This window comes from Lepidochelys kempii, chromosome 8 (genome assembly GCF_965140265.1).
Source record: "Lepidochelys kempii isolate rLepKem1 chromosome 8, rLepKem1.hap2, whole genome shotgun sequence".
Classification (NCBI taxonomy): Eukaryota; Metazoa; Chordata; order Testudines; family Cheloniidae; genus Lepidochelys; species Lepidochelys kempii.
In genome coordinates, this window is record NC_133263.1 from 150,092 (window position 1) to 175,330 (window position 25,239).

Below are 25,239 nucleotides of genomic sequence, written 5' to 3' on the forward strand. Positions count from 1 at the left end.
TTAAGCACTGGAACAAAATGCCTAAGGAGTTTGAGGAATCCCTGTTACTGGAGGTTTTTAAGAGCAGGTTAGACAAACACCTGTCAAGAATGCTCTAATTATTACTTAGTCCTGCCTTGAGTGCAGGTGACTGGTCTAGGTGACCTATGGAGGTCCCTTCCAGTTCTACACTTTATGACTCTGATATTTTCAGAATTATTCTCCATCCCATTCCTTATGCATCCTAACATTGTAGGGGTTGGTGGTGGTGGTGGGGGGGGTTTATCTGCATGTTGAGTAAAGGTCTTCAGTGAGGCTATCCAGTGTTGCTTCCCCCCAGGTTATTTCAGTTATGTTAGAACCTGGTAAGGTATATGCATAGTTTAAATTATTCCATCCAACGTGCATTACCAAACGATGCTGCCTGCAGTTCTCTTCACTTTTGGTCTCAGGAATTGGCCTTGGAGAGCATACATCCAATATTTCTCTGCTGTATAGCAAAACAGGCACTCCCTGCCCCAGGAAATAGACAAACTCCAACCCATAACACCTGCATGGCATGGGATTGCAAAGCTCTTCCATCCTCAGGAACAAGAATTATATTCTGGTCTCCTGCATGGCAGTACAGAGCAGTCTAGCCCAAGGCCTTGCCCTGAACAACAGAAGAACATATTTTAGATTGCATTAATGTTACTAAATCATCATTAGACTTTAGAAGACTGGCATTTTCCAGCCTGCCAGCCAAATCAATAATTACAAAGGTAATTGTGTATAGATGCTTAAGGGTTAATTTCTGTTAAATCATTCATTGTAGTTGAACTGTGACACTATTGCTTATGGCCAGACACTTGCTCATTCTTCTTGACTCTACTACTCCTTGAGCTTGCCGCAGAGAAAGAATTCCCTATCTCTGTACGTCTTTGATGGGATTCAATTCAAACTAAAGGTATTTCTAACACTCCTATTAGGGACATTATTTCAGAGAAGGGTTGCTTGGGGAGTTTAGCATTGGAGGAGGCTCAGGCCGTTACATACAATAGACTTGTGAATCTCCAACCTAACTCCCACCTCCTCATCCTTGCAGATGGTTGGTAGCCCTGCAAGAGCATTAACCACACAAGGACAGATGTAAACAGAAAACTGTCTTATCTTCCAAAGGAAGTATTTGCAACAAGTAAATTTTCCCCCAAACCAAAAGTCACTACGGGAGATGCCATGGACATATGCTGGTGCAAGAGAGTTACTTAAATTCAGCTCTGGGCCCAGCCTGAAACCAGGTCTTGCAGAATAAATGATGGAGAATCCAATGAGAACAGAACATCAGGATTAAGGTTAGCCTCCAGAAGATTGAACTTGGATTCTCATAGTGAAATGGGCATCAGTGGGAGCCTGGCAGTGGGTGGCGGTGAATCAAGGAGGAAGAGGATAAGCCTTTGTGCAGAATTTGCACTAGCCTCTATGTCTCAATACCAAACAAACTGTATTAAAAGTGGGATTTTGTCCTGGTATCCAGCAGACTGGACATGCTTCCTTTAATATAAGGAAGGATGTGATAAATGGACCTAGGACATGAGAGGATACAAAGTGAGCAGCATAGGAATTCCACGGAAGGAAGAGCGTTTGTGCACAGAGAGCTTATGAAAAGGTTTTGGTGATAACAGCACAGATTCACATTTACCAACAACATTAAAAAGAAACTGAGGCAGATGTGGATTTTTGTCTACATTCCATATTATTTCTGATTCCAACTCTTCACTGCAAACAGAACAGTGGCAGTTTTGCTATTTGACTTTGCTACACTTGTTCAAACATGAGTCATCCTCAGAAACCTAAAGCTCAAGCCTTACAATTAATCATTTTGGCCCCAAATACAGCTGAGGGTTTCCCAGGAAAAAAATCCATTTCTCAGCCTAAGGTCGTCACTGGGCATTCACTCCTTTCAGTATTTGCCCCATATGTATTTACTACTTAGAGTGACAGAAGAGACTAACACCACCCTGCCCTTCCTGAAATAATCAGAGGTGTTGTGGGTAGTCAGGATCTAACCTGTGGGCTGCAGCGTGGAAGCTGTGCTTAAGGCTCAAACTGATTCAAATACATTCTTTGGACATACCTTTACAATTTGTGTGACCTATATTCTCCCCCCCCCACCCCCCCACGTGAAAAGGTCTCAGCTGCTACAGAAAGTGGAAGGATCACTCAGTCACCATACAAACCAATTGTTCCCAAATACACATTGCTCTGGACACCTCTTAAGACCTCTCTGGGACCCCTTGGCCTTGAGTTTAGAAGTCTCTAGGGACCCCTGGGATTACTAACATTTATAAACAATATTTATAGAAATCTTACAGGAAACTAACACAAGCCTTCCTGAATCTTTGCATGAACCCTGTTCTGGTGAGACAGTACCAGAGGCTCAAGAAGCAACACTGATGGGTGTACATGCACACTCTCTGGAACACTAACGATGAGCGCACACACACACACACACACACACACACACACACACCCCAGCTCTAAGCACTTACACCAGAGACACTCATACGTCGCTTCAGAATGCTAACACTATCCCCTGCAGCTGTTGAGCTTCCAGAAGCCTGTTTTACACACAAAATCAAGAAGTTACATGGTATGTGGAGTCCCAGTAGCTTGGTGATGTGGTGAGGAAAGCTAGAATGCATCCCAGGAAGAGGGATGGTTTCTCATGGAGTGTGATACAGCATTTCCCCATTAGGCAGCAGCAGATTTTCCCTCTCAGATGGATGATGGTACAGTATTCTCATTAGGGAATAGAATGTGAATATTCTTGGCAAGTGAGGTAGGGAGTTTACTCCTTAGGCAGCAGACCATGTTTCCTATACTACATGTGGGTCACGAGGGCTTGGATTTTCCCCATCAGGCAATGGGACATTGGTTCTCAGAGTTTCACAAGCATGGGGTATTGCATTTCCTAGTTAGGCAGCAGGACATGGTGGTTCATGGGATGTTTTGTGGGCCAGCATTGTGCTCCATATTGTACAGAACATCACACAAAGGACGTCTCATAATTTAAGATGACAAGCTTAGACAAGAATTAAAGCTCAAAAGCACAAGTGGTGGGAACTAAGTGTTCTCAGGAACAATAGCTCTTCAAGGAGCGGTGGTAACATGGGTGGGGGCCTTGTGGAGGAAGTACTCTCCCAACAGGAATATGGAAGGAGAGAGGCATTCAGATACTATGGAGATAAGGGCCATATAAATAGACAGATGGGTGGATCTTCTTGCATCAGGATGGGGAAGAGGAGCACTCTTTGAAAAACCCTTTTCACCATCAGAATGACAATATTGATACCCCTACCAACAAAAAGAGTGAAAATCTAAAAAAACCCATCCACAAACCAAAATCTTCCACCCTCCAATCAGAGTTTTTAGTTAAAAAAAAAGGGGGGAGGGAGATGCCAGAGATTCCATAAAGTGCACTAGGACCTTTGCTATCAACAATAATTTTATGTGGAAGGTGCTCAGATACAACAGCGATGGGCAGCTATATAAAACCCTAAGACAGACAGGCATAACATTTCCTCCTCCTCAGTCTGCAGCAGAACTTGGTATGGGAGCAGGGACAAAGCATGACAGTTGGAATGGTACAACTTTCCCTTCTTACGCAGCAGGATGCAAGATCACCATGTTTCATAAGGAAAAGAAAACATGGCTCAAGGTTTCCTTCTCCAGCAGCATGACATGGGCTCTTGTGGTGGAAATATGGCAATTCCTCTTTATGTGAGTAGGAACCACAAGTGAAGCTGCCTCCAGTGCAGATTTCATGAACCTAATGTGCTATAGCTTACTCATCCTATGAGTAAGGAACACCTGAGAGTCATTTCTTCTCCTATCATACCACTTACATCTCTGCATCTAGGCATATAAGTAACTGGGTGTAGGGGTGTTATTGAGTGCAATAAGTCTTTACTTTGCAGCAGAACCTAACATATAACAATTCACCTGCAACATTCTGAGCCCTGAGAAAACCACTGAATGTGGGGCAGTCTCAGCATTTTCTGCCACATAATGGTGTTGTAGGTACAGCAGCTAGGAAGCATGTTACTGAAGCAGCAAGTGGAAAGCTTTCATTAAGGGAAAGAGGTTATACACACTGCTACCCATCCATACTTAAAACCGTGGCTGGGAACGGATTGTAAACTGTCACATGGGTGTTTAATTAGATTTTGATCTACCTGGTCAAAGCCTTTACATCCCATATGAAGATCAGGCCTAGCCTCCCTCTGGTGCTCACTTTGGAAGCTGACAGCAGGGCACATTGGCCATGCTGAGGTTTTATTCTTGCTAAGAATAAGAGTCATGTTCTGCTGCCTCCTGGCCCAGGAGATAGGGAACAAGATGTGGAGTTCAAGAGACCTGGGTTCTATTTCTGGCTCCACCATGGTCTCACACTGTGACCTCAGCTAAGTCATTAAACCTCCATGTAAAGTGGGGACAGGAATACTGACCCACCTTTGCTGACAGCTTGGAGATTAATGATTGTGTAGTGCTAAATATCAACTTTGTTTTCTATTAACCTAGCACAGGAAGTCAGAAGGAGACCAGGCCCCTGAGGCTGGAGCCCTTAAAAGTAACCAAAATCCCTACTTTGGAAGGGCAGGGGTTGGCGGCAGCAAGCGAGAGACAACAAGAGCAGCACTAATTGCTGAGTAGTGCTAAGAGCTCAATAAAGAGAAAGAGGCAGAAGATGAATTGCTGACCAATTCACCAGAGGGTCAGTGAGCAAGGGGAGGTAACTTTTGATCCCCAAAAGGTCACAAATCCTTTGCCTAGCATGGATATGGCAATGTTGCCTCACTGCTTCATTCTCCAGTGGGTTGCATGTACCTCTCTGACACAGTATTCCTAATTCTACCTCCCACAGACACATTCAGAGACTAGAAAGTGCACGAGGCCACTGGTGGAAGGAGTTGAGGACGACAGCGTGGTGCTGCTATTCCAGACAATGGAGCTGGTACCACCACTCTATTAATCTTCTCTCTGCACTGGTAGCAAAGTTGCCCTCCATGCCCCACTAGTGCCTACAAACTCATGTTTGCAACTATCCAGCCAGGACACCGATCTTTAGATACCCACAATCTGGGCTTCCCAAGCTGGATCAATAGAGCAGAAAAAGGGTGAATTTTACTCTCAACAGTGACAGTACCTTAGCTGCTATCCCCCTCTGCACTTTCTACAATACATAATTACAGTGATGCTAGCCTGACCTTCAAGGATAAAAACGAAAGACAGCTGCAGAACGGAGATACTATTTGATAGATAACAGAGACTAATGCAATTCATATTCAAAAGGCTATCATAAAGAAATTTTAAGGCTAAAGAGTGAAGCACTCATAGGTCAGAAAATGACAGTTAAGGCTATGCATTCAGCTCTGCCCCTAATGTGGCTGTGCACAGATTACAATGCAGAATTTAACTGCATGATTACATATCAATTTTCCCAGAGATCCACTGCCCCTTTCAACATACAGAATGGATCGTGCAGAGTGAACGAAGCAGCTCTTTCATGCTTATTTTTTATTATAATTGTTCAGTGTGTGGTTCCTTTCCCCATACACTGCACACCAGCCAACTCCTCCACAAAGACAGGAAAGGAGCCTCTGCCTTATTCACTGGATAAACTTACCTCCTTCAGTTCACACTGTCCAGCTTCTGGAGTGAGCAAGGCAGAGGTCTTGTGGAAAGTGATAGTATGAGGATCATGTAATTAGAGTTTGTATGGAAATTAATATGCAATAAAGAGGACAATGGGAGGTTGGAAGTAGAATATGGGCTGCCTTACCCTTGGTATTCCCAGACTTGAGTCCTGCAGTTTTTTAACACAGCATTTGATATGGAGATTTTTAGGTTAAAAAACAAACAAAAAAACTGATGAAATTTGATCATACAAAGCTACTTACTATATACAGCATAATTGCCCTGTCCTGTCCAATATAGAATAGACTTGGACATGGCACCTTCACAGTCAAGTCTCTTTCCAAATGCACCGCCACATGTCATTCTATATAATAAAAAGTTCCTCTTCACTTTCTTATGCAGTTCCAGATCACAAAACGGTAAGAGATTGTATCCTGAATGAGAATTTCCACTTAGACAGATACACATGCAAGTGCAGTAACAGTGGAACATTGGTAGATAATTATTAAGAAAAAAAATACAATGCACATGCACAAAGTAAGTTTGTAAATCTTAATGCCTCAGCCAAATCAAAGAGGACTTTCACCAGACCACCTTATCTATTACACAGGGCTAGCATCCCTGACAAATTACAAGATTCTTCCACAGCCTACCAAAACATCAGAATTGATCAGTATGCTTGTTGGTGATTGTTTTTTTTTTTTAAATGGCAAAAATTTTATCCCTTCACTCTTTGTATTTGAAAGAGATGAGCTTTTCATAAAATTTATGCCTAGGCCAAGAACAAACGTGCAAAATTTCAGCCCAAAAGGTGGCAGTCTTGACAAAGTTATAAGCAATTGAAGAAAGCTACAGGGGTGTTCCTATACACTGCCTACAACGTAACAACTAGGTGTTTAGGCTAAGAGCTTTGCCATAGTTTTAGAAGTGAGAAAGTAGGCCACAGAAATAGGGGGAAATCCATACTCCTAAAATACAGAGAGAACGGTTAGGGTTACAGAGAGAATGGTCTTTAATAGGCAGGAAAGGTCCTTTGGCAGCTAATCTCAGTGAAAAATCAAGGCCACCAAATATTCATCTCCAAGACATTAGTCAAGTGATAATAGTGATAATGAGGGGCCCTATTCATCTTCTGGATCCCCCCACCAAGAGACGTTAGGAAAGATCTACTGATGGGTACAGGTTAGGATGTGTTCTCACCCAGAGGAAGGGGGAATCCCTTCAGCTATTCTCAACATATTGGTGTCCAGTATAGCTTGCATTGACTCACCTCAAAAGGTTTTTTGTTTTTTTTTAAATGAGAGTGTTACTGACGTCCAACCCCCTCATTACATACCCCATATCCAAATGTATTTCTGGCTTGAATCTTACATGTTGCTCAGGTTCCAGGAGACTGATGGATTTGGCACATTGTTAAATACATGAAGAGTTGTTCAAGGGCTGGAGTGAGATGCAGCAGAAGGATTGATCAATCCCAATACTGAATTTTTCCCCCCAACTGAAGAATGGAGTCCTGGTATCAGGATAATGAAGTTTTCATACTTTAGTTATTTGTAAACTCTCACGCCCTGTGGATTGGCTCTCCTGGAGCCTTCCGAGTTGGGATAGAAGGGCCTCTAGCTTTGTTCCACCTCACACTTATTCAAGTAAGTCTGCAGACTGCATTGAGCCAGGTTTTCCAGTGTCATCTGTTAGAATGAAAGAATTTGTCAGATTAGTTCTCAGGTAACTAGCATCGGGGTGCTGTGGAGTTCAGCCATTGGCTGTGAATGTAACATCCTCACAGTCCACCCAAAGCACTGCCAGGAGAGGCTCATTGGCCCCTGCATTGCCTAACACACACACACGCTTTGACATCATCCATACAGGAATTGGATTGGACTATGGAATCCAAAATAAAATTCAAGCAATTCTGGAGACAGGACCACAAACTCCAGGAGTGCCAAGTAGTCAGTTCTCCAGCAGACACTTGTATATACTCCAGCATGCACACACACTCACTCATGTCCTCCTAGCCACTGTGGAGTCTCAGCTCCCTCCCTGCTCTTCCTTTTCCCTGAAAAGCAAAGAAAGCTGTTCATCCTCACTTCCCGAGAGTCCATCTGCAGCATATGCTGGAACCCGGACACAATCCCACTCGTCCTACAAGTCAATCATGAATGAAACTGGAAAGCATGAGCCACATATTGCTTCAGTCCCCTTCCCTACGAGAATGGGCTTGAATTACAAAGGAACTGGTACCAGCCACTTTGCTACAGGCACTTCCTACCAATAATTCCCCTCAGTAGCTTCAGGAGAATGCCCAGGCTGATGTGAGACATTTTCGGGAGCTCTCCACCCCAAATGGAACTTCAGTGGCCCCATCCTGAATATTTGTTCCAGCCTCTGCACAAGGGATGGCTCTAACCCTAATTAACCAGCAGACCAAATTTGGTAGTGAATCCTGGTCACGTGCCACCTGAGGCACATTGCGCTATGTTAAGAATAATAATAATCAGTTCTTCCAGCAGAGTTTCCCTATTAGGGTTATGCAGAGAGGGGATCCCAAAGCAACAGGCTATGTACAGGTAGATCAACATTCTCTCCAACAGAGAGATGAAGACTAAATAATTCCTGAGGATGTGCATCCTCCACTCCACATGCTGAATCCCTGCCACCCCGCCTTGGAATGAGCTCTACAAAGAAGTAGCTGTTATGTACATGTATCTCTGCTCCCTTCCTTTGGTAAGTGTCCCTTCAAAGTGACAGGCAAATCCTGGGACAGATGGGTGAGGGTGTCCTTAGGCTGACTCCCCAGCAGCAATGGAGCCTGCAGCTTTCTTCTTGGGGCGAGCTTTCACACTCTTTAGTGGAGGCTGCAAAAGAAAACAGAGAAACTATCAGTTCATGTAGGGCACAAGTACAGAGCAGAAAGGAGGGGGAGCATAGATCAACAACACAGCAAGGAGGGTTGTCAGAACACAAGGAGTCTATTCAGTCCAATATGCTGACCCCTTAAAACATGGCTGAAGGGACAAACATCTGACTTCTGCTTGATATTTTTTAACTTTTTTTTGTCAGTGCCACTGTATAGTCATTAAGTTTTCTGTTGTTTCAGTGGGTCTTTCACACAGCAACAGGGAATGAAAAATATTTTAAACCACAGGAAAATTTAATAGGAAAAAACAAGAATCAGAAGGGGACCTTGAGACTAGGAGTGGTTTGGGGGCAGGAGGGGCGGAGAGAGAGACTAGGTTTCAAATTGATCATTAGTCTCTATTCCAACTTTTCTGGTTCTAAATAGTACCCACAATCCTGCTCTTCCAGAAAGAGAGGCATTAATGTCTTGAACTAGTTTGTACACTCTGCTACAATTGCCTATCTTATTCCAGATCCTTAGAGAGGGGAGTGGTTTCAGTGAGTTGTGAAGACTGACACCATTGACAGAGCTGAGAAGTTGCCCAAAGCATGTTTCTGAAAAAGTGTCCAAGAATTCCCACAACAAAACAACAGAAATTGGACTTGAAAGTTCTGAAGAAAGACCAAGCAGAAGAAACAAGTCTTCCTGAAAAGACCTTGCTTTCTATATGCATCATGAAGCAGCAGAAAAGGGCACAATCCCTATTTCCTTGCCCCTGACCCCCTGCACTTTATAGATCACCCATTAATAGGAGAATTGCAATAGAATCTGGCCCTCCTGCTTCACAGCAGTTTATGCTCACTGTTCTAGGCCACAGGGCCTTTTAGGGAAGAGAGTAGAAGGATCAAGCCAGAGAAGCTTCTAGGATCAGAAATCCAGGCAGGTTTCAAGCATCTCATCAGATCAGGCATTTTGCTCAGCAAGTAACTAGACCACCAAGTGGGCAGCATACCCAGTCTTAACATTGCATTAACATTTAAACTACAATGTTACTACAAGTGGTGCAATTAAAATCATCAATCCATCACTAAATGTTTCAAAGTTTAGGAGCTTGAGTTAGACGGAGCAAAAAATGGCCCCCACCTTTACAAAAGGAAGAAAAAGTATTTATCATTTGTAATCCAAATTATCATGGTGGTGGAGACCTGCAGCAAGAACCCAAGCTTGGAAAGTTTCAGCTCAAAAAACAAAAGTTTCAGAGTTATGAGCATCTGAAAAGAGGGGGTTAGAATGGAAACTATATTGAGCATAAATGCACCCAATTCTAGTGTGTGGCTAGGCTTAGAGATGTGATTGAAGGATGGAAGGCATAAGAACCATCCACTCCTATCTGAAAAAAGGCCAAAAGGGGAGTAGCAGGATCAATTTATCTATCTAGGGCATTTCTAAGACTTAAGACACAGGCTGGATCTATCAGTAAAAGTTTCCTGACAGCAACTGTCCCAGAAGTCACCTACTACAGGACAGACCCAACAAAGAAAGTAACAGAACGCCACTAGCCGTCACCTTCAGCCCCCAACTAAAACCTCTCCAGCGCATCATCAAGGATCTACAACCTATCCTGAAAGACGATCTCTCACTCTCACAGATCTTGGGAGACAGGCCAGTCCTTGCTTACAGACAGCCCCCCAACCTGAAGCAAATACTCACCAGCAATCACACACCACACAACAAAAACACTAACCCAGGAACCTATCCTTGCAACAAAGCCCGTTGCCAACTCTGTCCACATATCTATTCAGGGGGCACCATCATAGGACCTAATCACATCAGCCACATCATCAGAGGCTCGTTCACCTGCACATCTACCAATGGGATATATGCCATCATGTGCCAGCAATGCCGCTCTGCCATGTACATTGGCCACACCGGACAGTCTCTACGTAAAAGAATGGACACAAATCAGACGTGAAGAATTATAACATTAAAAAACCAGTCGGAGAACACTTCAATCTCCCTGGTCACTTGATTACAGACCTAAAAGTCATAATATTAAAACAAAAAACCTTCAAAAACAGACTCCAATGAGAGACTGCTGAATTGGAATTAATTTGCAAACTGGACACCATTAACTTAGGCTTGAACAAAGACTGGGAGTGGATGGGTCATTACACAAAGTAAAAGTGGCGAAGAGTCCTGTGGCACCTTATAGACTAACAGACATATTGGAGCATAAGCTTTCTTGGGTGAATACCCACTTCTTCAGATGCATGTAGTGGAAATTTCCAGAGCATAAAGTAAAACTATTTCCCCATGCTTATTTTCCCTTGCTACTGTTACTCTCAATTCTTGTCAACTGTTGGAAATGGGCCATCCTGATAATCACTACAAAAGGTTTTTTTCTCCTTCTGATAATAGCTCACCTTAATTGATCACTCTCATTATAGTGTGTATGGCAACACCCATTTTTCCAGGTTGTGTGTGTGTGTGTGTGTAAAATATGTATCTTCCTACTTTATTTTTCACTGCATGCATCTGGTGAAGTGGGTTTTAGCCCACAAAAGCTTATGCTCAAATAAATTTGTTAGTCTCTAAGCTGCCACAGGTACTCTTCGTTCTTTTTGTCCCAGGGAAGTGGGAGTCTCATTGTTTCGCATCCCTGATCATCTTGGCTAAGAGCCTCTGCTGGACCTATCCTCCATGAATTTATCTACTTCTTTTTGAACCCATTTATAGTTTTGGCCTTCACAGCATCCCGTGACAATAAGTTCATACAATGCACAGTCAACCTGTGGAAGTAGTACTTATGTTTGTTTTAAACCTGCTGCCTATTAATACAAGAACCAAGAGTCACCCAATGAAATTATGTGAAGGAATAAACAACACTTTCCTATTCACTTTCTCCACACCATTCATGATTTTATAGACTGCTATCATATCCCCCTTAGTCGTCTCTTTTCTAAGCTGACCAGTTCCATTCTTCTTAATCTCTCCCATATGGAAGCTGTTCCATACTCCTAATTATTTTTGCCTCTCTTCTCTGTACTTTTTTCCAATTCTACTATATCTTTTTTGAGATGGGGGCGACCACAGTTGCATGCAGCATTCAAGGTGTGGACATACCATGAATTTATATAGTGGCTTTATGATATTTTCCGTTTTATTCTCTGACCCTCGTTGTTGACTTTTTTTTGACTGCTGCCGCACATTGAGCAGATGTTTGCAGAGAACTATCTATGACGACTCCAAGATCTCTTTCTTGAGTGGAACAGCTAATTTAGACCCCATCGTTTTTTATTTATAGCTGGGATTATGTTTTGCAATAGGCATTACTTTTCACTTACCAACACTGAATTTCATCTGGGATTTTGTTGCCCAGTCACTCAGTTTAGCGAGGTCCCTTTGTAACTCTTCACAGTCAGCTTTGGATTTCGCTATCTTGAGTAATTTTGTATCATCTGCAAACTTTGCCACCTAACTCTGTTTACCCCCTCATTTATTAATATGTTGTACAGATCCTTAGGGGACCCTGCTATCTACCTCCCTTCACTATGAGAGCTGACCTTTTATTCCTACTTTGTTTCCTATCTTTTAACCCTATCTTTTCCCTTTACAAAAGACAAGTTGACTCTTCCTCAACATATCATGATCTATGCATCTGATAATTCTGTCCTTTACTATAATTTCACCTATGCAAACCAGCTCCAATCAGCCCAAGATGTCATTTATATACCAGCTCACCTCAGCTTTTGTCACTTTCTTAGGAGCTTTGAGGCTCTGGGTGCGTTTCGGTGTTTTGTCTCCTGCATCCTCATCTGAAGGTTCTGTTCTAGAATCAGACTGGGCCCCATTTGACCTTTGAGACACACTGGCCTCTTCTCCTGAAGAGTAACAGGAAGCAGCTAAGGATGAGAAGAAAACAAAAACACCTTTTATATGTTTCAGTACCGAGTCCATCCAAAAGGGGCTCCCAATCAGGGCTGTCAGGAGGAGACAGAGGTGTCAGCAGCTCTTACTCAGGGCCTGGGGGGATACACCCAAGAGTGTGCAAACATGCTCATAATCTGGGAAGGATGGGGAAAATGTAGAATACTCATGCCCTCTAACCAGGGTGGATTGATTTGCATCAAACAATTTAAATCACTGACTTTCATCATGATTTAAATCAGCAAGCAGGAAATCTTGATTTAAATAAACAATTTTACTCATTTTGCATTTTTACCTTTTAGTTATTTTCCTAAAGAGGGGTTGATTCTCATTGACTGAGAACCATTAAAACACAACTGCAGACTAAAATTGGTACTTCTGCTAACAGGAGGATATTCTATAGCTATACAAATTTACTTTAAGCTGCTACAGTTTAAAACATTTTTCAGACTCTTAATTTTTACATTCTTCTATGTTAGAAAATAGTGAATGATGCACTTATTTACTAGAGGATTGATTTTTACTTGCTGTTTTTGTGCATTTTTAATAGAACTTGACACAAATCACGTTTAAGAAAGCTACCTTAAATGTGCTGGATACACAAGAAAAAAGTTTATCGCATGTTTTGCATTTGAAACTGATTAAGCAAAGAAGGAAGGTATTATCTGTAATTTGTGAACTGATCTATCATTTCTGTTCACCATGTCCTTCAAGATTTTAGAATTAGTAGAGCTCATACTCTAACCCCCAGTTTCTACTCTTAGATTGGAAAAGGAAAACAAGCTTTCCTGCTTTTGCACTTTCCCATTTTTTTTTTAACCTTGAAGGAACTAGACATTGAACTGCACTCATTGAATAAACCGAAATGAAGAGAATTCTCTTCGTACCTCCAGAAGAGGCTACTACTGAAAAAGCCAGTTTAGTACTTTAAAAAACACTGTGGTTCCACGTGAATAGCCGGCAACTTCCACCAGTTCAGTGATGTGGCATTCTTTAAAACTTTGGTAGTGGACACGTATTGTATGAACATTTTTTCAGGAATTTAAATGACTAATGTCTATATTTACTATAATCTATTAATGTAGGCTGTCATATTTTCAAATTTAATTTTAAATAGATTTATTTTAAAAATAAAAAAATCCAGGGATGACAGCAGATTCATCTGTAAGGGAACTCACTCCAAAAATCTCTTTCCCCCAAATAACAGGCAACTCATACTCCTGTGTTACATGCAGCATTCAAAACATAAAATCTAAAGCTTTGGCAGCACTTACCATTATCTTGAAGCCTCGATACACTACCCTTACCCCTGTTGTTCAGGGCCTCATAGAATGGCCTAACAGGAGTACTATGTACCTGAATCCTCAATGGTTTCAAGACGACTAGTGGAGGTGCGCAGCTGTGGTTTGGGGCTCTGTAGATGCACAGTATCTTCATCCCGGATCAGAGTCAAGTCCTGCATGCTGAAACTCCTCAGCTTCTCAGACAGAACTCCCTGACCCTAACAGGACACAACAGTTAGTGCCATGGATACCCCATACATGGCTTCTGTCATCTCAGATTCTTCACAGAGACAAAATGGAAGGACCGGGAAAATGTCCCCTTCCCCACAAAGAGACTCAAGAGGAAGAGACATGCATGCTCCAGAAGCCAACAGGAAAGAAGATTGCTCCGGGGCAATCTCCCCCTCATTCCCTCCCCAAGCTGAAGTGCTGTGTGAAGAATAATGCAAACTGGAGGAAGGCAGGAGGAGAGTGAGGTCAGCAGCACCCACCAGCTTCCCTCCAAGCCAACAGGGAATCAGCTGGAGGGACACAGCAACAGGAACGTAAACAGTTTTAAAACAGAATTTGATAAGTTTATGAATGGAATTATATGACATGGTTGCCTTTGATAGCAGGACAATGCACTTGATGACCAAGGAGGTCTCTTTCAATCCTATGTTCCTATGGAAGTTATCCTGCTGGGGGCAAACTGGCATCTCAGAGGCTAAAGAAGTGGATGTAGCACACAGTTGTGTTACCTTTGCAGCTGCAGTAACTGCTGCATTGGCAGCCAAGTTTAAACCTTTCTTGCCAACTCGCATCATGGTTTCATAGCTCTTGTCACGGGCCTGAGTAATATACTCATCAATCTCCTAGGAAAGAAGTGGGGAAACCCAACATTTAGATTCCTGGTTGCAAGCATGGACAGAGTTCCTCCCCATTAAAAACCAAAAGCTCATCAGGCACCTTTCTCCAAGACCAATAGCACCAGCTACTGGGCATTACTTCTGTCACTCACAGCAGGCTTGCACCCAGTGGAGGGTTGCATTTGTAACTTGTCAAAAAGCAGTGAACTATATCTAATTTACATAAAATGGAGCAGAGCAGTGCCCACCAATAATATGAAGTTGCAGCCTGCACAGGCTACAGGTTCTAGAATGCATGGCTTCCATCTTGATTCAAACAGTCTAGCTGCTGGAGCAGTCCATGTGGGAACCCATCACATCTGCAAGCCACACATCTATACTAAAAATTACAGCTACTACAGGTCACATTGCAATACTCCACAGGGTGCACTTTGGCCATCTTGCTTTAGAGAAGTAGGCAGCACAAATAGACTTGATGCCTCAGGATCTTTATCATGGTCTAAACGGGTCAAAAGTCACCCAACTTCCAGGGCAGGTCAATAGCCATGGCAATAGAAAAGTACCTTCTCTTTATTGGAGAGCGTTGGGTGCACAAACTTCCTGTAAAGGACGCTGGAGCCCTTGGTGTAAGGAGAGAGCAGCCAAATCACAAATGCGATTTTCAACTCAAAATAAAACGGAAACCTGAGAGAGATGGAGAAGCTGGAATTAAGAGCAGGTCAGAGACAGATACAGATAGTCCAAAGTGGAAAACAGATAGGATTAGTAAAGAGAAGATTCGGAAATGGAACAGAATCAACATGACAAGGCCAGCAATGGAACAGAGCCCTTCCTGAATCTCTGGGACACACCTCCTGGAGGCCTCTCTGGGTATGTCTCCATAGACTTGGGTTTGTAGCTGTGTAGACAGCATTTGTAGTTGTGGCTCAGGCTGGAGCTCAGGCTCTGAAGCCCACCAGGCATTTATGGCTAAGTCGAAGCTTCCAACCACAAAGGCTACAAAAAAAGTCCTTTAGGGGAGAGGACCCTTCCTCCTGTACCTCACAGCAGCTGATCCTAGAAGAGTGTCTGAGAGCTTTCCCTCCTTTCCCCATATGGAATGAACAGCCAGGATACTCACCAGGAAAGAACAATATCTGTGAGTGTTTCTGCTGTGGTGAAGAAGGCAAACACAATCCAATACATCATCCATTTCACCTGTAAAAGGACAGCTATTCCATTAGAAACCAAAAAACACGAACACTAGGATGCAACCCAAAAACTGGGATTCTTTCCTTGTCAAATGACTGGTCACCTTAAGATGTTAATTTTATCCTAAGGATGAGGGTACGTATCAGTAATTTAGGACAGAACACATTAAATGGATGTCATAATTATGCATAAAACATGAAATAATGAACACAGGAAATTGTCAGCTAAGGTTAACCTTAAAAAAAAATATCCAAACAAATTAAGATATGCAAATACATAGCTAGGAACACCCAAACAACCTTAACTCTATTTTGTAGTAACACCATGAAATAACCAAAGGATTACAGCATTTTAAATTTTGTAGTCCCAAACTAGAACAAGACTCGTTGACTGAACATTAGATTTTTCTTTTTGCCACAAATCACAACATGTTTGGATTTCCTTCTAATTTTAACTTTAAGCCTGAATTTCCTGGATTTGTCATGCTTGGAGATATGTACAGTACTACAGGCATGTTGCTACTCTTACTCTAAATTACCGATATGTACTCTAAACCTTAATTCCATCTTTGATGTAGTTTGTTTGGGAATTTTCATTTTAATTAAAAGTTTTATAAATGAACATTGAACAAGAAACCCATAGAAACTATTACCATGTGATATTTCTGGTGATTTTTTTTTTTATTATTTTAAGTTTTAGGGACATATTTCTTTGTGGATCCTGACTGCTTTTTGACACTCTGGAGCTAACAAATTTTCCCCTCCCTGTTGAATTTGGTGCACTGGGTAATTTTTGAAAAGACATATTTAGGATTAATCATCACTTTTTGGTGTTATTCATAACTGAAAGAATATCTGTTAGAGACTGAAGAATAAAGTTTTCTCCTTCAGAGAAATTCCCGAAGTGTTGCCCTTTTTCAAAATCATCACTAACTCCCATTGTTTCCAATAGGAGAGAAGTCAAGATGCCCTCAGGGAAGATGGTAGCCCTCCTGTGTTGTCAGGAGGTAGAGAGAAGCACTGCAAGAAGCACATAAATGGAGGCAGTGGCCATCTTTGCTAAAGGCAATTTATAGTCTCAATGCCACTGAGAATAATGGCAGATGGTAGCCATTGTGAAATAGGGGAATTCTGTGTGGAATTATCTAGAAGAAGGTTATGCGCTGAAGTAAGTTTGAAGAGTGTCAATAAGATCATGTTGGAGAAAGAAAAATAAGATCTGATATAGGATGCTAAAGTTTCTTAAAGAACCACCTTAATTTAATTTTATTTCAAACTAATTAAATGGATTTACTTATAAAGTCTTTAAGAAAATTCATCCTATGCTCAACAGAGAAGTGCTGTAATTTTGGAGAAAAATACAGCATATCCTTATACATAAGAGTGAATTCCTGCAAACCTAAACTCAGTCTTAACTATGGAGCCACAGCTGACAGACACCTCCACAATGTACTGAATACCACTTGTCTCAATATAGAACTTTAGGGTGTCCCACTGAACTTTTTGTCATATTGCAAATTGGCCATTTATTGACGTCCCAAGCCTCTATTTGCCAGAAGTTGGGAATGGGTGACAGGGGATGGATCACTTGATGATTACCTCTTCCGTTCCATCCCCCTGAAGCACTTGGCATTGATAGGGTTGCCAGGTGTCCAGTTTTTGACCAGAACACCCAATCAAAAAAGGACCCTGGCAGCTCCGGTTAGCACCACTGACCAGGCCGTTAAAACTCCAGTTGGCGTTGCTGTGGGACACACAGGCTCCCTGTCCGGCTCCACGTGGCTCCCAGGAAGCGGCCAGCATGTCCAGCTCCTAGGCAGAGGGGCAGCCAGGGAGGCTCAATGCGCTGCCCTCGCCTGCAGGTGCTGCCCCAAGCACCGGCTTTGCAGTTCTCATTGGCCGGGAACCGCAGCCAATGGGAGCTGTGAGGGCAGCACCTGCAACGGAGGCAGCGTGTGGAGCCCCTGGCCACGCCTCCACCTACGAGCCGGAGGGACATGTCGCCTCTTCCAGGAAGCTGCCTGAGGTCAGCACCGCCCAGAGCCCACACCTCCTCCCGCACCCCAACACCCTGGCCCCAGCCCCCGCCCGCACCCGAACCCGAGCCCTCCTCCTGCACTCCAAACCCCTCGGCCCCATCCCAGAGCCCCCTTCTGCACCCCAAGCCCCTCATCCCTAGCCCCACCCCAGATCCCAGAAGTTGGCGGATGAGATTGTAGATCCATTGGCCATTATCTTTGAAAACTCATGGCGATGAGGGGAAGTCCCGGAAGACTGGGAAAAGGCTAATGTAGTCCCCATCTTTAAAAAAGGGAAGGAGGAGGATCCTGGGAACTACAGGCCAGGCAGCCTCACCTCAGTCCCTGGAAAAATCATGGAGCAGGTCCTCAAGGAATCAATTCTGAAGCACTTAGAGGAGAGGAAAGTGATCAGGAACAGTCAGCATGGATTCACCAAGGGCAAGTCATGCCTGACTAACCTAATTGCCTTCTATGATGAGATAACTGACTCTGTCGATGAGGGGAAAGCAGTGGACGTGTTATTTCTTGACTTTAGCAAAGCTTTTGACACGGTCTCCCACAGTATTCTTGCCAGCACGTTAAAGAAGTATGGGCTGAATAAATGAACTATAAGGTGGATAGAAAGTGGGCTAGATCGCCATGCTCAAAGGGTAGTGATCAATGGTTCCATGTACAGTTGGAAGCCGGCATCAAGGGGAGTGCCCCAATGGTTGGCCCTGAGGCTGCTTTTCTTCAATATCTTCATTAATGATCTGGAGGAAGGCATGGACTGCACCCGCAGCAAATTTGAAGATGACAAACTGGGAGGAGGGGTAGATACGCTGGAAGGTAGGGATAGGCTACAGAGGGACCAAGACAAATTAGAGGATTGGGCCAAAAGAAATCAGATAAGGTTCAACAAGGACAAGTGCAGAGTTCTGCACTTAAGACGGAAGAATCCCATGCACCGCTACAGACTAGGGACCGAATGGCTAGACAGCAGTTCTACAGAAGAGGACCTAGGGGTTACAGTGGACGAGAAGCTGGATATGAGTTAACAGTGTGCCCTTGTTGCCAAGAAGGCTAATGGCATTTTGGGCTGTATAAGTAGGGGCACTGCCAGCAGATCGAGGGACGTGATCGTTCTCCTCTATTCGACATTGATGAGGACTGTGTCCAGTTTTGGGCTCCACACTACAAGAAGGATGTGGAAAAATTGGAAAGAGTCCAGCGGAGGGCAATAAAAATGATTAGGGGACTGGAACACATGACTTATGAGAAGAGGCTGAGGGAACTGTGATTGTTTAGTCTGTGGAAGAGAAGAATGAGGGGGGATTTGATAGCTGCTTTCAACTACTTGAAAGGGGGTTCCAAAGAGGATGGATCTTGACTGTTCTCAGTGGTACCAGATGACAGAACCAGGAGCAATGGTCTCAAGTTGCAGTGGGGGATGTTTAGGTTGGATGTTAGGAAAAACTTTTTCACAAGGAGGGTGGTGAAGCACTGGAATGGGTTACCTAGGGAGGTGGTGGAATCTCCTTTCTTGGAGGTTTTCAAGATCAGGCTTGACAAAGACTTGGCTGGGATGATTTAGTTGGGGATTGGTCCTGCTTTGAGCAGGGGGTTGGACTAGATGACCTCCTGAGGTCCCTTCCAATCCTGATATTCTATGACCCCACACCCTCAGCCAGAGTCCTCACCCCCTCAGGAACCCTAACCCCTTGCCCCAGCTTGTTGAAAATGAGCAAGTCAGCAAGGGTGGAGGAGAATGAGCAATGGAGGGAGGGGGGATGGAGTGGGTGGACCTCAGAGAAGTGGTGGGGCAGGGGCAGGGGCATTCGGTTTTCTGCATTAGAAAGTTAGCAACCCTAGGCATTGGCCATTATCGGAAGATAGGATACTGGGCTAGATGGACTTTTGGTCTGACCCAGTATGGCCATTCTTACGTATTCCTACTCTTATTTTCTGATAGATCTTCATAATTAGTTCCTCAATAGCCCCTTGCAAGAGGCTTTATCAAAGCCATTCTGAAAGCTCAAATTAAGTTATACAGTGGACCCTTGCTAGAGTGCGCATTGCTAGAGCGCGGATTCGCATATAGCGTGGTCGCGGCGATGGATTCCAAATTTAAACATTTAAATTAGGATCCATGGTAACACGGTCCCCACATTAACGCGGTACCACGCATGGATCCCGAACCCCACATTCTAGCGAGGGTCTGGTGTAGTGACAGATTCTCCTTTACCCACTATTCTGTTGACTAAAATTTCTACATCAAAGACACAGTTTTCCTTTAAAGAAACTGGGCTGCTTCATCCCAATCATTACCCCACCAAAAGACAGAAACTGTTGGGCCGCACCAGAATAGATGACTGCACACAACTAGAGGCTGCACTGATGTTAACAGAGTCAACCATCTGTTAACTGCTTGGACTGTTCAGTGCTGCAGAGGCAGAAGGCAATTGCTTGGTGGGAGAAAAAGCCAGGAGGGAAGCTAGGGATCATTGTCTGCAAAAACCGGGGAAAAGGGACAAGCTGAGTTTGCTACAAATTAAAAGAAAAAGCATTGGGCAAGTGGGTGACAGTGGGACAAGTAAGGTAAATCGGCCATGTACGACAGGAATACAAAAAAAAAAAAAAAAAGTGAGATGAGCACAGGTAAAAATTCTTCTCTTTTCTCTTTCTTTTGCCAATGTCGTCTATTTTTTAGACTGAGCTTTTCAAACCAAGAACTAGTTTTGCATTTTGTTTTAAATAATTGGCAGACTGCTAATTGAAAAGAATAAATATAATTGTGTTTAGAGCACCACTCTTTTAGGAATTTTAAAAATTATAAGCCAAAACCCTATACTATAAACATTAAAGTTGCACAGTCAAACATTTGAAAGTTAGAAAATGCCAGCTATTCAGATTCATAGGGCAACAACAGCACTTCCTAACTTTCAAGTGCTTGACTTTCCAATAACACATTCTTTTAACATACTTTTATAGAATAACAGGTCTCACGCTGGCAATATTAGGATATCCTTGGAATTTCTAAATATTAGAAATGACAATTTCTTAACTTGAAATGTTGCATCCAACATGGGGGAATTCTATATGAAACCTCATCTTGATAGACAAAGAAGAACTGATAAGAAAACTAAAAATTAGTGGTAGCTTAGGTACAAGTGCTCAGGACTTGACCACATTTGTTATGTGCCAACAGACTAAAGTCCAAACCAGTAATACTTAATGCTGTAAAAAGGCACAGTTTCACAAAGCTGAAAATAATTATGAGCCAAATCAGTTGGGTAATAAAGATGGTCACATAACAGTGTTTGGCCCACTGGTTCATCTTCAGTCCATGCATTATGCTTTTCCGGGTTGATGGGTAAACATCCTCCCCATAAAAAGAAAAAAAGCGGGGAAATGTAGTCAGAAGAGAACCTGAAACATAAGCCCTTGAATCAGAGGCCTTGTATAAGGCAGGACTTGCTCACAAAATCTGGCAAGAACAGGATTGATATTGCAGAAATACACATTCCTAAAAAGTGCTAAGCACAGAGTACTCATGCATCCCAATATCAAGTGGTACCAGAACATCCCAATATCATGGATGGTACAAAAACATTCCCCAAGAATAACAGGAACACACTGACCTCTCCTAAAAAATGAGGTCAGGATAACAGTATGTAATAAAAATGTTTTAATCAAACCAAAATGTACAAGGTAATGGGTAATAACTAGCCACGTCAGGGGCAAGTAACTAACTATGTCAGAGGCAGTAATAACTTGTTTGTATCAAGGTATAAAAATGTATCTCAAAGGAAGTATCTTTGTCCAGCCAAGGGGGGAATGAAAAGTCCCGCCATTCACTAAACTGCATCCACTGTCATGGGCATACATGTCTTAGTATCCTCGTAAAGTCTGCCAGGTGCTACTACCATGCTTTGTCGACAATAAACCTGGCCTAGTGCCTTCGCACCTTAATGGATCTTGTGGTCACTGGGCGGTTCGCTCAAGGTCTGCTGTGCCAGCTGTCTGCGCAAAGCTAGGACGGCACTCAGGCAAAAACACACATACGCAGCCAAACATCTAACCACAAGTACAAAGTACTATACTTAGGAAGGGAAAAAAATCAAATGCACAAATGTAAAATGTTTTTTAATTTATTTAATGTGTGCCATTTAATTCTACATTGCTCCACCACAACCCATTTCTCCCTCAAACTGACACCACTGATGTGGGCTGGATTCAATAGACAAAGCTCCATATAACTTTAGAAGGCTGAAGAAAAATGAGGAGACATTGCAGAACTAGGTCCTGTAGCACTCATTGTTGATACCATTCCTGGCTCTGCCGTTCTGCAAGTAGGAAAACCACAAGTCACACCACAGACATCAACTCCACCACACCAGTGTCCTACTCACCAATGTTGTTGCTCCTCTTAGAGCAGCAGTGAAGCAGGCAAAGAAGAGTAAAGGGGGACTGGATTCCACCCAAATACCAGCCAAATATCACCTCTCCCACTGAGGTGGTGTTCTGAAATGCTCAGAGGAGCACCATGCCTCCAATCAGGACACTCATTGCTTGCTGCTGGAAAGTCCACATCACAAACCACTGAGACACCATGGGCAGAAGCCACCAGGGTGGAGAGACTAAAGAGAAATAAACCCTAAAAGGAAACTGGAGAAAATCCAGCCTGACAGAAGCCTCTTACCATTCAAGAGAAGAAACAGGGCAGAATAAATCATCCGACCTACAAAAGGAGAACTAAAGAAGACTGAGAAGACTGAAGAGTAACAAAAGGAGGCAGAAGAAAAGGGCTAGAGAGCCACAGTCCAATGAAGAGGGGAGGGAAAAACATCTCATCTATTTGGACTTTGAAATGCTTTCAGATTATACCATATTTTCACTCTTTCACCATCTCTCCTGCCAAACTAGATTTAGGATTTGAAAACTCCAGACAAATCAGCTTCTTTCCATGACATCATATCCTTTTGTTCCAAATCTGTCAATAAGCCAGGGTTACATATTAGCCTACAATTTGGACAAATTTGAGCACCTGGATATTTTTAATAGAATTATCTGGACAACTAAATTGTCAACTCTGGAGCTGCTCACCCTTCTTAAAACGATATTGTTCCAAGATGTCTGTCTGCAGAGAATCAGTGTGACATCCACGTATGGGGGCATGTTTCCTTCAGGACCAGAAATGTAAGGGGTTTTAAATGGGAACTTAAATGGTGCCGCCAGAGAAGTATTGTTTTGATACAGCACTACTTGCCAGCTCAGTCTGGTCCCTGCTGCCAGGGCTTTGCTGTTTGACCTCATTAGAATAGACTAATATCCTCCACCCTTTCCTCCCAGTAAGCATAAGAATGGCCCTACTGGATCAGACCAAGAGTCCATCTAGCCAAGTATCCTGTCTTCTGGCAGTAGCCAGTGCCCCAGAGGGAATGAACAGAACAGGTAATCATCAAGTGATCCAGCCCCTGTAGCTCATTCCCAGCTTCTGGCAAACGGAGACTAGGGACACCATCCCTGCCCATCCTGGCTAATAACCACTAATGGACCTATCCTCCAGGAACTTATCTAGTTCTTTTTTGAACCCTGTTTGAGCTGCATGTTCAAGTGCTCAGCACCCATGACTTCAGCCTGATTTTCAGGAGAGTTCTGCTTCCTTATGGGTACCTAAACATAGACCAGATTTTCAAGCTTGCTCAGTAGCCAACTGCTCCCCTGTAACACTTGTAGCCAAAACGCCTAAAGAGCTCAATACCCAATATGCTGAGCTCTTCTGAAAACCTATCCCTTTGTTCTGATGCTTAGATGGGAGCTGAGCTCCTTTGAAAATCTGGCCCCAATTGTGTGAGCAGAATTCTGTTGGAAACGTCTGGTAAAGCATTATGGCCAGTAACAGCTAACCTTCACAGGCTTGTGAGGCTGGCATTCTCATTTTACAGATGGGCAAACGGAGATGCAGAGCAGCAAAGTCAGAGGAAGTCAGTGTCTGAACTTAGCAAGGCAGAGTCTGAATATACTCCATCCACACCTAGCCTTGTGGGGCTAGCCTCTAGCTCACCACACACACCCAAATGACAGGAGATATGCTTTGTCCCATACAGAGAAGGAAAGAGGCTGGTCTCAGGAGGGGGAGGATCTTGGGTGGTGTGGTGTGGTATGGTATTCTTGAAAACAGAATGAGAGTCAGGTGGGGGTGGGGGGGGGGGGGGGGGGAGGTTGCCAGTGGGAACGCAACATGGCGACTCACACTTACATATTCTTTTACGTTTTTCGTCTTCACGGCCTTGTAAGAGGAATATGCAGGGTATAAAGTGCCAAATATTAGCCTGGAATAAAACAGAGCCCATGAGAACTATTCAGCATTCTTATTCGCTTGATGCTCCTCCCCTCGTGGATCTCAACACCTCATCCTAATTTGGTTCCCTTCCGCTTAGCCCATCCTTTGATCTCAGGAATAAGATTCAGTTATTAGAGTGCTCACAGCCTGCCTGAAGCCGCCTCAGTCTTTCACCCAGGGCAGTTCCACTGGCACCAAACCCTCCTTTTATATCTAAAAGCCTCAGCGCCATGAATTTTCTACCACTGTCTCTCTCTCTCCAGGCCTCTGGCAGCTGGGGATAGTGGGGATTACACCACTATGAAATGCACGTTACAAAGTGATTCACCTCAAGTCTATTCACAAAGGTACATTAGTAAAGAACTGTGCAGCGTTTCATGCAATGGGCACAGTGCCCAAGTGCTAAGCTGCCACGGCTGACAACCAAGCAGCCGGCTTTAATGGGCTAGCTCTGACCTATGAAGCTCACAGCGCTCATCTATTTTCAGGAGGACTCTCGTGGGTGGGCCGAGTTCTCTCTCTCGTTCCTACGAGAAGGGGGTGCTGACAGGGACCCCGGCTAAAACTCACCCCCCCCCGTTCCCGAAAAGCCTCCAGAGCCCCCTGCCAGACGCAGCTGAGGCCGGCAAGTGGGCTCCGGGCGGCAGAGCGGCTGGGGCGGCGTCGCCGTGCGCCTGGCGAGGGCTTGGAGCTCTCGAGACAGAGGCGCTCGCACCAAGCCCACGGAGCCCCCCCACCCCACCCCACCCCACCCCACGCACCCCGGCCCCGCAGCGCCCCGCACGCCCGCCGCAGAGGCTGCGGCCGGCTCCGCAACTCTGACAGGTCCCCAGAGCCGCTGGCCCTGAGGGACCCCGGCCCTGGTGTGCGACCCGCGGCTCCGCGGGCTGAGGGGGCCGGGGGGCTGCAGGGCCACCCCCGCACTCACACCACGAGCCGCGAGATGATCCACGAAACCATGGCGGAGCCGGGCCGGCTCGCGGTCGAAGAGCAGCGGGTCCGCAGCAGCCGGCTGCGATCGGCCGCGGAGGCTCGGATGCTCCTTAAAGGGCAGGTTCCTGCAGCAAGTATGGCCCCACCCCAGGCTCTTAAAGGGTAGGCCTCGCCGCGTCGGAGGGAAACTGGGACCAGAGCAGCCCAAGAGCAACGTC

At 44.1% G+C, this 25,239-nt stretch overlaps 1 protein-coding gene across 2 annotated transcripts; it reads right to left on the reverse strand.

The window, feature by feature from the left end:
* Positions 1-3,445: 3,445 nt before the first annotated feature.
* Positions 3,446-25,162, reverse strand: REEP2 (receptor accessory protein 2). 2 transcript variants are annotated; one of them, XM_073355007.1, is made up of 9 exons: positions 25,017-25,161; positions 24,005-24,077; positions 15,673-15,749; positions 15,116-15,236; positions 14,445-14,558; positions 13,778-13,922; positions 12,236-12,396; positions 8,356-8,510; positions 3,446-7,343 (listed from the first exon to the last, which is right to left on the reverse strand). In XM_073355007.1, the coding sequence occupies exons 1-8, from the start codon at positions 25,046-25,048 to the stop codon at positions 8,436-8,438; spliced, it is 798 nt and encodes a 265-aa protein (XP_073211108.1). In that variant the 5' UTR covers positions 25,049-25,161; the 3' UTR covers positions 3,446-7,343; positions 8,356-8,435. The 2 variants fall into 2 exon arrangements, with proteins under 2 accessions (XP_073211108.1, XP_073211107.1); XM_073355006.1 differs by having other exon boundaries at positions 3,446-8,510; positions 25,017-25,162.
* Positions 25,163-25,239: the final 77 nt, after the last annotated feature.